Here is a 13846-nt window from a genome sequence, read left to right as displayed (position 1 = left end):
TCAGGTCGCCAAGGCCTTTTGTCTCTGTTGCTTCACTGAGTACTTGAAAGGGGGGCTCATCTGCTGTGCGCAGAAAGCAAAGGCAGTGTCCCCTCTTGTAAAGGAGGGCCTCTGTAAAACCCAGGAAGAAGAAACCAGAACCAGGGCGCCTGGGTGGCTCTGTGCGTTGAGCATCCAGCTCTTGATTTTGCCTCAGGTCATAATCTCAAGGTTCCTGAGTTCGAGCCCTGCGTTGAGCTCTGAAAGCACAGAGCCTGCTTGGGACTCTTTCTCTCCCTCTCTCTCTCTCTCTGTCCCCCAAAATAAATAAACTTAAAAAAAAAAAAAAAAAGAGGGGCGCTTGGGTGGCTCCGTCGGTTAAAGCGTCTGACTTTGGCTCAGGTCATGATCTCGTGGTTCGGGAGTCTGAGCCCCGCCTCGGGTTCTCTGCTGTCAGCACATAGCCTGGAGCCTGCTTCGGATCCGCTGTCCCCCTCTCTCTCCCTGCCTCCCCCCCCCCCCACTTGTGCTCTCTCTCTCAAAAATACAGGGGGCGGTAGGGAATCACCCAGAGAGCTGTCTTATCACACATGCCCACATACACATGCGTGCATATACACACGAGGGCCCCGACTGACGGCTGCCAGAACCATCTGGAACTACCCTGAGCCTGTGCCTCTGAGGCAGCCCCCTGCTGGCACCCGACGCACACCTCTGGCTAAGAACCCAAGAAGCAGTCACCGGAAGCCAGCTCCTGGCAGGGCGGAGCACGGTTTCTGGTGCCCTCCAGAGCATACCACACATTCTGCTTCTCTGCTCCCTCGGCACTCAAGCACTCCAGGAATGCAGCCATTGTGGAGCCACTTTTGAGGAGGACCAGAGGAGGACTCTGGGGTTTGTGAAGTTCCAGGGACAACCTCAAACGGACCCTCTGCCTTTCCCGTCTACATCCACTGCAACTGCAATGGGGCGGAGTTTAAAAACCTGTCATTCTTTTTTTTTTTTAAGTTTATTTATTTTGAGAGAGAGAGAGCATGCGAAGGAGGGGCAGAGAGACAGGGAGAGAGAATCAGAGGGAGAGAAAATCCGAATTAGGCTCCACACTGCCAGCTTAGAGCCTGACTCGGGGCTCGAACTCGTGAGTCGTGAGCTTGTGACGTGAGCAGAACTCAAGAAACGGATGCTTAACGACTGAGCCACCCAGGTGCCCCCAAAACCTGTCATTCTTAACTCTAGACCACTAGTTATTGGCTATCACTTCCAACTAAAGTCCTCGGGGACCAAGCTGCAGAAGGCATGCTGACAGCCAAGTGACCTTAACCCAGGTGCACTTGCAAGGATGCGGGAGACAGGGGCTTGCCCCTCCCCGGGGACTCAGGTTGGATGTTGCATTTTTGGTTCTGGGCTGTGAGCACCTGCACGTGACTAGGCAGAAGGCAGGTGTGGGTCATTTCCCAGGCCTCAAGGGACAAATGGGGACCAGAGAGGGAAGGAGGCGAGGTGGGGGGGGCAAAGGCGTGGAGTAAGTTATGAAGGCGGAATGGGTGGCTCCAGAGGGGTGGTTCCCAGGACGAGGGAATGACACATGTGTCCCCTCAGCAGTCTGAGGAGTGGTGGTCAGCAGGTTCCACGCCGTGGCCTGCTGGTGTGGCCAGGAACAAAGCCCTGGGTGCGCTTTGCTTTGTTTTACATCTCGCAATTCTCCAGATTTCACTGGCGTGCTCTGAACAGGTTTGTGGTTAAAATGAAAGAAAAACTTGGGGTGCCTGGGTGGCTCAGTGGGTTAAGCGTCCGACTCTTGGTTTCGGCTCAGGTCATGATCTCACGGTTTCGTGAGTTCGAGCCCCACATCAGGCTCCAAGCTGACAGTGCAGAGCCTGCTTGGGATTCTCTGTCTCCCCCTCTCTCTGCCCCTCCCCCACTTGCACTGTCTCTGTCTCTTTCAAAATAAATAAATAAACTTGAAAACCCCTGGTTTATAACAGGTACCTTATAACCTTAAGCTCTTCAAAGATTACAGTCCTGTGGAAAACATTCTAGAGCAAAGAGGATGCGTTTTTTAATTAAAAAAAAAAAAAAAAAAAAAAAAAAAAAATTTTTTTTTTTTTTTTTTACCTTGATCAAGCTTTGAAATTTCTTGTTTTGCTGCAGCAGCAACTTATAATGACTGACCGCCTCGTTGTGGCCACTACAAAAGACACCATATTTTTCTTTCATTCTGTCCCCATTTTCGCCTGAAAACTGCAGAAAGACAACGGAGAGGTTACTGAGAGGGAGCGTGCAAACCACCAAGGCGTGTTCTCGTCTGGCTCAGTTGATTCCATGAAAATGTGCCTCGAATTGACTTGGGATTCCCCTTTCTTGTCTAACATACACGCAGGCAGAGAAACGCTTCAGTACGGGGGCCTCGATGCAAGGTGCAGTGAGGCAAAAGGAGAAAACCTTCTAATGGGCTTTACTACGTCACAGTGCTGTAACATTTCCTGAAATCCAAGAAGGGAGCATCAATTTGAGCCGCAGCACGTTAGAGAGATTTCAAAGCAAAAGGGGTATTCTTCTAATTAGCTCTTGATTCGCGGACTCTGGATGCTTCGAGCACCCCGAGGGCGGATGGGGACTGACGGGTCCCCTCTGTCAATCCTGGCCGAGGCTCACAAGTCGACTCGGGAGTCAGGTTAGGCTTGGGGCCCTTTACCACAGATACGCTTCTAACAGCCGGAGACACGGAGGTCAAAACCGGAAAACAAGACACAACACAACACAACACAACCCAGCCAGCGAACCAGACAAAAGCCCCGCCTGCAAGGGCGGACGTGTTCGCACAAGCACGCTCGGCACGCAGGCGCCTGCTTCTAACCACGAGCTGCACGCACTCCTGTGACGGCCCAGGGCCACGGCCTCTCAGTCACCAGAGACTGGCCCGGCCCAGCCCGGCCCAGCCCAGCTGTGCCCACCTGCTGCACCAGGAGGTCCCCGATTTTCTGGATGACGTAGTTCCGGTCACTGCCCTCCTCCAGGGACTCCCGGCGGCGCTCCTTCAGCCGAGACAGGAAGTGGCTGTGCAAGTCCAGCAGGTCGTCCACACCCGGGAAGAGGCGGCTGACGGCCTGGCTGCTGAACTGTAGCTCCTCCTGCAGGGCCCTGGAGTAGACCTTCAGCATGATCTTGAGCGTCCGTACGTGGTGCACCTCCGTCTGCACCAGCTCTGCAGGGACACGGACCAGGGGACTCACCCACGCCGGGGAGGGCGCCCACGATGGCATCACGCGTGCCGCCTGCCCACCGCGTGCCCGGCTGGCCGCTTCCAGCTCGGCACCGGGGCCCTGGCCCTGGGGGTCTCCCCGCCTGGGGGCAGGCCCCCCCTCCCCCCGCCCCGGGGCCCAGCGCTGTGGAGGTCCTAATTTAAGGGAGCAGCCAGGGCTGGGGTGATATCAGGAAAGAGAGGACCCGGGATGTGTGCTGGGACCTCAAATTCACAGGAGGATTTCATGCCCGAAGACATTTCAAGGCTGTTTTAGGCAGGAAGATTGTTCTTTGTTCTTTTTTTTTTTTTTTTTTAATTTGATTTTTAATGTTTATTTTTGAGAGAGAGTGTGAGTGAGCGAGTGAGTGGGGGAGGGGCAGAGAGAGGGAGACAATCCAAAGCGGGCTCCAGGCTCGAAGCTGTCAGTGCAGAGCCCGACTCGGAGCTCGAACCCACGAACTGTGAGATCATGACCTGAGCCAAAGTCGGACACTTAACCAACTTGAGCCACCCAGGCGCCCTATCAGGAAGACTGTTCTGATGAACACTGTTCCTTCGGATGTGAAACTCACATGTCTGTGCACGTCACTGACTAGACCCAGACTACAACTGACAAGAAAGCAGAGCTCAGGTGAGGAATTTAATTCTCTGTGAAAAGGCAAAGAAAGATCAGGTTCTGTGTTGGAGTTTACCTGTTGTTTAAATCACGGCCTTGAGGCTGTTAGGAGACCAAAGGTCAACAGCTGCCGGCCATGGGGGCTGGACGCAGACTGTGTTTGCCCAGAGGGTGAGACAACGTGGCAAAGGGCTGCCTGGATGGAAGCATCCAGACTGGTCCTCTCTGCACCTCCCTGCAGGATCTCTGCCCTGCTCTGGAGTCCTGAGGCGAAGCATCTATCAGGGTCCCCTCCTGCCCACACCCCAACCCCCTCCGGCCTGGGCAGAAAGGTCAGTGTGTGACACGGGAGTGTGGAAACCACCACCAGCTGGACACCAGCAAACAGTGAAGACCCGTGTGTGCCAGAATCTCCTCACAGAACCCCGATGAGGGGCAGAAAATGCCTCCTCGGACGACATAACGGTGTCAGTCCTGGTGAATGATTCCCATAGAGGGAGAATCGTAAGAACAAGCGAGGGCTTTGGGGAGAGAAGGGCCTCAGATTCCAGTGTGGCTGTCTTGGGCTTTTGTCATCCTGCTTATAGGAGGTCCAGAGGCCCGGAGGGACCTACGTAGGGCACCCAATGCGGCACCTGGCCTGGGGACAGGCTCTTGTCTGAGAGCCACGCTTTGCACAGTGACCTGTAACCTCCCATCTCAGGACAGCGGCTGTCCACAGCCAGGTCCTCCAATGGCCAGTGGGAAGGGGTGTCCCAACCGGGAGCCAGTGCTACGTCACATGTCTCCCAAACCCCGGGGGGGGGGGGGGCATTGTCTGTGGTCACCAGGGATGGCTGGGACAGGCCTGGGGGAGTCTTCTCTCTCAGGGTCACCAGCAGGGTCAGGATGAGTCAGGACTGGGCACTCGGCCACGCTCGTCCTCAGGGATGCATTCCCACAAAGCCCTCCCTGGCCACCTCTTCCCTGACTGGGAGAGCAGGGCTGCCCTGGGGGAGCAGACGGAGCCCAGACTCCCAGGCGCAATCAATCAAAACAAAGATGGAAAAGAAGGAAGTAGAAGGTCAGCATGACGGTGCAGAACTTCTCACCATAGAGCACATCCTGCCTCTTTACCACCTCTCTCTTTTGTTTCTTTGCATACACAGCATCCACAGAGAGGCTCCAGGACTCGGCCTCGAACTCGCGGGCATCCGACTCAATCTCACTCCTCAGCGAGGCCGTGCAAGGGTCTGAGGGAAGAAAAAGCGGCCACTGCTCCACTGGCTCTGGGCCACCCCAGGCCGTGTCCCGTGGACACAAGGATAGGGGTCCCGGCACTCTCCCAGCGTGGCACCTGGGAAAGAAGCAAGAGGGCCATACCTTCTACAAAAATGGGCTCGGCATTCGAAGATGTAAGTGAAAGAGAGTCATCAGCTGCCTGCTTAAATTTTAAAAATACGGAGTCGGCTTCATCCATCTCTCCTGTGACTGGTCTAAATAAAAATCATAAAAACCATTATTCAAAAAATCTGAATTAAATACACATACACACCCTTTCTAGGAAGGCAAATCTATTTGAGAACTTTCCAGATTTCTATATGCACTTAAACTTTGTCACAGATCTTTCTGTTTTTAAAAGAATTGATTTTACCTTTTTTTTTGAAGTTTACTGAGAAAGGGAGAGAGAGAAGGAGGGAGGGAGGGAGAGCGAGCGAGCAGGGGCGGGGCAGAGAGAAAAGGAGAGAGAGGATCCCACGCAGACTTTACACTCTCAGGGCAGAGCCCGACATGGGGCTTGAACCCACGAACCGCGAGACCATGAACAGAGCCGAAACCAAGAGTCTGACGCTTAACCGGGACGAAGTCACCCAAGCGCCCCACAGATCGTTTGTAAAAATCGTAACATTAGGACGTCCCCCCATCATAACTGACTTCAATTCAATGTCCAGGTATGTTCTCAGGGTGAATTGAATTGTACGCTTCCTTTAATGGCCACCGGAGCCCACGGAGCCCCTGCAATTCTTTCGAGTGAGAGTTAGGTGGACACAGCCACGCTCACAGGTGAGGGTGGAGAACCCTTCTTAACGGAAAAAGATAATCAGCCCCCTTCCCCGCCAACCCGTGCAAGGACCACCGTGATGACATCTGTTAGCATTATGTTTCCAACCGAAACACCGCTGAACAGAGAAATATGGGAACCACCTTGAGTCCACGGAGGACAGGGTTAAGGCGTAAGTAACGGGATGCCACCTCCACGGCAACCTCAGTGGGACTTCTACCATCATCTCAGGCTCGGACAGAAACCCCGCCCAAGGGCCCTTCAAGGGTATGAAGCCAGCTGGCTGCAAGCGGCCAAGTACAAGTGTGAATAGGAATTTCACCGTGTGGCTGGGGGCCTACGATCAGATCCACACGGACCCGAGGGTCTCCTTTCCGAGAGGCCATCTGCGGGGTCCCAGGGGAATGTCCCATCCCGCTCCCTCCCTTCACCTGTAGCTGCCCCTGGCGCAGAGACGGGACCCGACTTACCCGAGCTGCGTCCCCGTTCCTGCCGGGCTGGGTGCTGGCTGTGGCCCCCCCTTCTGTGAGACCGTCATGCCGACATTCCTGGACAGGGCCGGGCTGCCATCGGACAAGAGGGTGGCCCTCGGGTGCTCCTTTAAGGACGCTGCGACAGAGGCAAACACAGAGTTGGTGCTGAGAAAGTGGGCAGGGTAGCGGAGCTGGCCCGTCCGGAAGCCCCGTTCCGACTGCGGCCGCAGCACGGACAGGATCTTGGAGGTCAGCAGCTCGTTATCCAGAAAGACGTTCTCGCTCCATTTCCGAGGAAAAGAGCTGTAGAAAGACAGCTCGGGGCGGCCACGGAGCGCACCGTCTCTGTCACTGCTTTTGGAATGCGTGTTCCCCATGTTCACGGTCCGGGCTCCAGGACCCGGCGCGGTGCGAGGCCGGGCTGCGTCGCTTTTATGCCTCCGTGTGATCCTTCTAGAAATGTAAAGCCGCGTCTTCTCCTACTGTATTGGCTGAGACAGCGGGTCTGGAGGGCAGGAAATTGGTCCCCACTGTGACCATTTAGTGTGGAAATCGCACAATATCTTCTCCTTTGGTAAAATCACAACAAAAAAACCCCGACACCCCTTCCATCTTGGCAGGAGGTAAAAGGCGGAGAGTAGTTTATATTCACTGTAAATAATCTAAAATCACCAAGAGCTCTGCGCTTGGCGTGGCTCGTGCCGACATCACACACGCGCGCGCGCGCGCGCGCACACACACACACACACACACACACACACACACAGGGCTGTAATTAACCCGAGATCGGATGTCAGGATGACTCCGAGACCCAGAGACTGCAGGGCACGATGTGTGGCCACACGCGTCCCTGACCGTAAAAGCACTCTGATAGAATTTGAGCAGCAGAGCGGACGGATGAGAGGTGCCAATCCTATTTTACGCAACGACTGCAAACCAACCTGACACACGACAGGGGCTCCAAAGGGTTCTTCACACTCATCTGCTCGTTAATGTAGGAAACGAGATGATAGGATGTGTGTAATTCTCTGGTCACCTTTCCCACTGATGGAAAGATGAAATTCAGAAGGCCAAACTCTCACCCTCTTCTATTTGACAAATCAAGTTGAGCTGAGATGGGCTGCTTGGCTAATTCATTCTCAGGGTGAAAACCACACTGAAAGCTCTATTCCAGGCGAGGAAAAAGAGCAACGTTAGGAAGAAATCTGGAGGTGACTGTGGGTGCCTGGGTGGCTCAGTCAGTTGAGTATCTGACTTTGGCTCAAGCCATGATCTCACAGTTCATGAGTTCAAGCCCTGTGTCGGGCTTTCTGCTGTCAGCACAGAGCCCACTTTGGATCCTGTCCTCCTCTCTCTCTGTTCCTCCCAGTTTGCTCACGCACTCTCTCTCAAAAAAAAAAAAACATTTTAAAAAAGGAAGAAATCTGTCCACTAGCCTTTCTGACCTGGCTCCTCGGTCCCCCTGGGCACCCAAGCTTCATTTTTTGTTTTTGTTTTTTTTTAAGTTTATTTTATTTTTGAGACAGAGAGAGAGAGAGAGAGAGACAGCAAGCAGGGGAAGGGCAGAGACGGAGAGAGAGAATCCCAAGCAGGCTCCACACTGTCAGCATGGAGCGCAATGTGGGGCCCGAATTCAGGAACCATGAGATCATGACCTGAGCCAAAACTGAGAGTTGGACGCTTAAACCCACTGAGCCACCCAGGTGCCCCCACCCCCAAGCTTCGTTTTTTGTCACACAGGGAAGTAGTGGGGACCGTGGTTCTCTGCCGCATGCAGACCATGACCTTTGGGGTGGCTAAGGGACCAGCACTAGAGGAAAATGTACTTAAGAGCTTTTCTGCACAGTGGGATTCTGCATTCTGAAAGTTTTAACTTAGGTGGAAATTCAAGGTGGTTGGAAACATGCAGTTGGGTACATGTCGGAGAGAAAACTGGTCCAGGAGCAATGGACAGAGCTTATTAGCTGAGACTTAAGCACTACGTGGCGTGATGCCATATTCCACGCAGAACACGTATCCGTAGCCGTTCATTCTGTAACACAGCTCTGTATGGTGGGAGTGACATTTGCCCAGTGACCCCAGACACCCCAGCGTCATGATACTAAGTGGCTTACCACTGCTATTATCATAGAGACAAAGGTGATGAGGCTCTCTCTCATATATGAACACCCATTCACCAAGGTGAAAGTCATAAATTGAGGCCTCTGTGGTCCAGGGCAGGCATTTCCTGCCATTTCGACACCACTGGAAACTCCACCTAGGCAATTATAATTCAAATATACAAATATGGGACCAACCCTGAAATGCGTCCTTTGCCTGGCTGACCGATTGTTCCTGTGACCAAACATCTTACCTGAAAGTGAGATACATTCTGCTTTAAAAATATTTTTAATGTTTATTTCTGAGAGAGAGAGAGGGAGACACAGAATCTGAGGCAGGTTCCAGGCTCTGAGCTGTCAGCACAGAGCCCAGTGCAGGGCTCGAACTTGTGAACTGCCGAGATCATGACCTGAGCCAAAGTTGGATGCTTAACCGACTGGGCCACCCAGGTGTCCCATATCCTGCTTTAACCAAAGAGTCTGCAGGAGAAAAAGTCACCATAAACATCTTCTGATCATCACTAGTCCCCAAGAAGTTTAATAAATGATGGACACACTAAATCTACAGTAACTTAAATCTTCCCTTGATAATTGAGAAGATACTTTGAGGTATTCACGGCTAAGGGTCATGACTAGGGACACCAGGTACTCAAAGGGGTACAAGGGACAGAACTTCAGCTGAAAGAACAGTAAGCTGGTATCTCTCACATGTGATACAATTTACTTATTTATTCTGATCGCTGTTTCCCGAGTAGAATGGAGGGCAGTGCCTCCCGCAAAACGGGTCAAGAAACCATTGTTTTATGGAATATTTTTCAGCCATAAGAAGGAAGGAAATCCTGATGGTTGCTACAGCACGGACAAAACTTGAGGACATCATGCTAAGCAAAATAAGCCATACACAAAAGGATGCATACTGCCCGAATCCGCTCACAGGACGTCCCTAGAGGAGTCCCGTCCAGAGACAGAGAGTAGATGGTGGGAGCCAGGGGCTGGGAGTGCGTGTTTCATGGGGACAGAATCTCAGTTTGGGGAGATGAGAAAGTTCTGGAGACAGAGGTGGGGGTGGTTGCACAACAGTGTGAATGTAGCTAATGTCACTGGAATGTACTCTTAAAAATGGCTACAATGGGGGTGCCTGGGTGGCTCAATTGGTTAAGCGTCTGACTCCGGCTCAGGTCATGATCTCGCAGCCTGTGAGTTCGAGCCCCGCGTCAGACTCTGTGCTGACAGCTCAGAGCTTGGAGCCCGCTTCGGATTCTGTGTCTCCCTCTCCCTCTGCTCTTCCCTCACTCATGCTGTCTCTCTCTCAAAAATAAACATTAAAAAATTAAAAAAAATTTTTTAAACGGTTAAAATGGTCAATATTATGTTTATGGTTTGGTGTTTTTTGTTTTTTTTTTTTTTTTTTTTTTAAGGAGTCACTGTTTCCTTGGGATGGAACACTTCTGCCCTTTGACAGTGGAGTTGGGTTACTCAGATCTCTATATACAAAGGATAAAATGTCCTAGAACTATTCACTCCCTTTCCCTCACCAAAGAGTGCAGGTGACAACTGGCAAAACCCAAACAGGGTCTGTCCCCGAGTTAACAATACTGTACAGATGCCAGTGATCTGGTTTTGACCACGGGCTGAGGTCATGTCAGATTACCATCCCTGGGGGATGCTTGGTGAAGGACACCTGAGACTCTGTACTAGTTTTGCAACTTCCTGTGAATTTTAAGCTATTTCAAGACAAAAAGTTGCAGCGGCCTCTCATTATTCCCCATAGTGATGTTCCATAAAGTTGCAGTGAACCCTGCTTTAGCCAATACCGAATCGCCGCTCCTGAGGAAGCTACAAGGCTAGGTTCCCGGGAACTTCTGCCCACGCCCGTCATCAGCCCATCAATTCGCAACCTTGCTTTATGTGTGTTTCTCTTGAAAGACACCTTATTTCATACATGCTGTTGATTTATTAGCATTGAACTCATGGTCAGTAGGACTACAACTCATGGCTGAACGGAGCAGAGTGTACCTAACACACGTAATTCCTCCTCCGAAAGATGCATCACAGCCTTTTTGCACTCAGTAATGCCCGACAGCACCCCAGCACGATGCCCGGGGGCCATTTTATGTGTGTATCTATGTGTGTATTTACAGCTTATTTTTATTTGAGAGAGAGAAACAGAGAGCAAGCAGGGGAGGGATAGAGAGAGGGAGACGGAATCCCAAGCAGGCTCTGCACTGCCAGCACAGAGCCCCATGCGGGGCTCAAACTCACAGACCACAAGATCATGACCTGAGCCGAAGTCACGAGTGGGACCCTTAACCAACTGAGCCACCCAGGCGCCCCACAGGGCGGCCATTTTAAACAGCCAAATCACCGATGGAGAGCACAAAAATGTGAAAAACATGGCATTAAGCACAATGCAAAAAGGACGCTTGTTCAAGTACGAGGTGAAGTACGGAGACAGAAGGTCACGTCACCTTGTTGGATAGGAACATGCGTGCTGGGGGACTTGTATTTTCACTGGACACGTCTGCTGCACGTGACTGTGAACGCCCCACAGGTACTGATTTGGGAGTTACGTATAAGATTTTTCTTTTTAATGTTTATTTACTTTTGAGAGAGGGACAGAGACAGAACGTGAGCAGGGGAGGGGCAGAGAGAGAGGGCGACACAGAATCCAAAGCAGGCTCCAGGCTCCGAGCGGTCAGCACAGAGCCTGACGCGGGGCTCGAACTCACAAACCGCAAGATCATGACCTGAGCCGAAGTCGCACGCTTAACCCACTGAGCCACCCAGGCGCCCCCAGGTTACTTATACGTTTCAGCGAGGAAGTTAAGTTTGCAAATACAGAATCCGGGAATAAATGAGGGCAGGCTGTACGTAAGAACCCTGTTGACTGAGAAATTACTATTACATTGTAGAACACCCTTGTTTGCTCAGACACACACGCTATTTCTTGAGAGCTCTGATATTCTTTGTACTTCCTTATGACTTGTTACACACACACTCCCCCCAAAAGTCTCCGAGCTGGGGGGACTTCTTACAGAAAAACAGAATGCTGTACATCTGACAGCAATATGGCCTCTGGAGATAAATCATTCTTTTTCCTCTGGAGGAACTAACCACTACTGCCCCTCTCACGCCACTTAGGACTTTTAAAGTAAGGGGTGGACAATCACTAATCGAGTCTTTCTAGAATATGTGCAGCCACGGAAATGAGTGCCTGATCAAGACACGAGTGGGGGGCTCTGCGACAGACCAGCTGCTTCAATCATGTCGTTTTATTCTGTATTTTTTTTTAAGTTAATTCATTTATTATTTCTGAGAGAGAGAGAGAGAGAGAGAGAGAGAGAGAGAGAGAGAGCGCGAGCGCGCACAAGCTGCGGAGGGGCAGAGAGAGAGAGGGAGACACAGGATCCGAAACAGGCTCCAGGCTCGAACTCATGAACCGCAAGATCACGACCTGAGCGCAAGTCAGACACTTAACCGACAGAGCCGCCCAGGCGCCCCTTACTCCGCATTTCTGATGATCTGACAGGTGGCACCTTGCCGACCCAGGAAAGCCTGCCCCTGCCAGGGCTGGTGGGTTCCTAGAGACAGGAAAAGGACTCCCTTGCAAGAGCACCTTTCACATGCACACCCAGCGACCCAGAGCCCACGTTCCAGCCTCCTCGTCCGTCGGGCTTTCACACTCGGGGCCACCGTCCCCCTGCCCCGATTACCGCAGGGCCCGGGGCCGGACAACCAGGGCCAGCGCCTGCACCCCAGAGCCCGCTGGGGTTTTCAATCCAGCCAGTCTTAAGCCTGTTCACCCCACCCTGACCATTCCTCCCCACGGAAACCACAGTGAAGGCTCTTGCCCACATCTTCCACTCATGCCCGCCCTCTGGCTCCTGACTGACCCTGGGGCATCCGGCAGCCCCCTGCGGCCCTGTGTGGCGTGCCCCGCCTCCTGCTCCTAGGGGCCGTGAGTACAAACTTCTCTCATGGCAGTCATTTCCAGGTCTGCTGTCTTCCCATACCTGCTTCAAACAAATCCTGCAGACCCTGAAAACACCAGCCACCCAGGGGCCCGGGGGCGTGCCTGCCGGGGCCGGGGCCTCCAACATTCTCAAACACACGCAAAACTGCGGGGCTGCTGGTGGGAACGCAAGGCGGTGGAGTGCTTTGGGAAACTGGTGCTTCTTCAAACGGTTAAACGTGGAGGTGCCATTGCCTCCAGGGACTCCGCTCCAGGTACACGCCCGAGAGAGGCGACAACGGGTACCCGCACAAACACTTGTACATAAATGTTCACGCAGCACTATTCGCAACAGCCAGAAGCGGAATCGGCCCCAGAGGTCCGTCGACTGATGGCTGGAAAAACACAACAGGGTCCATTCGCACGATGGGCTACTACTCGGCCCTACAAGGAACCAGGCCCTGCTTCAGGCTGGATCCTGGATGAACCTGGAAAATATGCTGAGTGAAAGAGGTCAGACCCAAGTGACCACATATTGTAGGCGTCCGTCTCCAGGAAAACGGGCAGAAGAGGCAAGTCCATGGAGACAGAAAGACTGACGGCCGTGTGGGACTGGGGGAGAACAGAGGGCGACAGCTCAGGGGTATACGGTTTCTCTGTGGGGTTCTAACGCTGACTGTGGTGACTGGGACCCCACTTAGGTGGGGGAGCTGTATGGTGCTCAGTAAAGCTTTCATTTTTTATTTTTAAAGTGTATTTATTTACAGAGAGAAAGAGAACGAGTGGGGGAGGGGCGGAGGGAGAAGGAGACAGAGAATCCCAAGCAGGCTCCGAGCTGTCGGCGCAGAGCCCCACGTGGGGCTCGAACCCATGACCCGCGAGATCACGACACGAGCTGAAACCCAGAGTCGGACGCCCTTCCGTAAAGCCTTTGGACCAACCAATAAACTCAGGAGGTACAGCCATCTTTCTGCAGGAGCAGAACAGACGGTGTGGGTCAGTCACTCTGCCCTTGGCAGAGAGAGGCAGGAATGTGCGTTCGTCCTGCCCTCGTGTCTTCCTAAACCAGACAGCCGTGGCGGGACGGAGGGGGCGGCGGTGCGGTGCTGGGATCGGGGCCACGGAGCAGAGGTGAGCACCCGGCCGCCTAGCGCTGTCTGCACACCGCCACGACCGCTGCTTCGGGGCCTAATTAGCACCGTCTGCCCACTGCTGAGAGGGGCCATCGATCGGCGTGAACCGGGCCCGCGGCAGAGACCGTACCACAGAGCCGTTTGTGCGTGGGGACCTGGGGAAGAGGCAGGGGCAAAGACAGGAGGCCAACAGGGAAAATGTGAAAAGTTCTTTGCCCAGAGCAAAAAAATACACGCTGTTCTCAGCAACAAATTGCAGCCTGTTCTCATGATGGTTGTTTTTTAAACGTTTATTTATTTTTGAGAGAG

At 52.9% G+C, this 13846-nt stretch overlaps 1 protein-coding gene across 2 annotated transcripts in view; it reads right to left on the bottom strand.

Annotated features, from left to right (window-relative positions):
* Positions 1-13846, bottom strand: part of ARHGEF18 (Rho/Rac guanine nucleotide exchange factor 18) — an 81059-nt gene that overhangs the window by 13804 nt on the left and 53409 nt on the right. For both annotated transcript variants that reach the window (XM_027050111.2, XM_027050112.2), the window contains 5 exons: positions 6351-6489; positions 5202-5314; positions 4931-5071; positions 2934-3184; positions 2095-2220 (listed from right to left, as the gene is read on the bottom strand). In XM_027050111.2, the coding sequence (XP_026905912.2) occupies positions 2095-2220; positions 2934-3184; positions 4931-5071; positions 5202-5314; positions 6351-6489 (770 nt within the window). The remainder of the gene's footprint in view (positions 1-2094; positions 2221-2933; positions 3185-4930; positions 5072-5201; positions 5315-6350; positions 6490-13846) is intronic.

This window comes from Acinonyx jubatus, chromosome A2 (assembly GCF_027475565.1).
Source record: "Acinonyx jubatus isolate Ajub_Pintada_27869175 chromosome A2, VMU_Ajub_asm_v1.0, whole genome shotgun sequence".
NCBI classification, from domain to species: Eukaryota; Metazoa; Chordata; class Mammalia; order Carnivora; family Felidae; genus Acinonyx; species Acinonyx jubatus.
The sequence above is the reverse complement of the archived record's forward strand: the minus strand, read 5'-3'. Positions and strand labels throughout refer to the sequence as shown.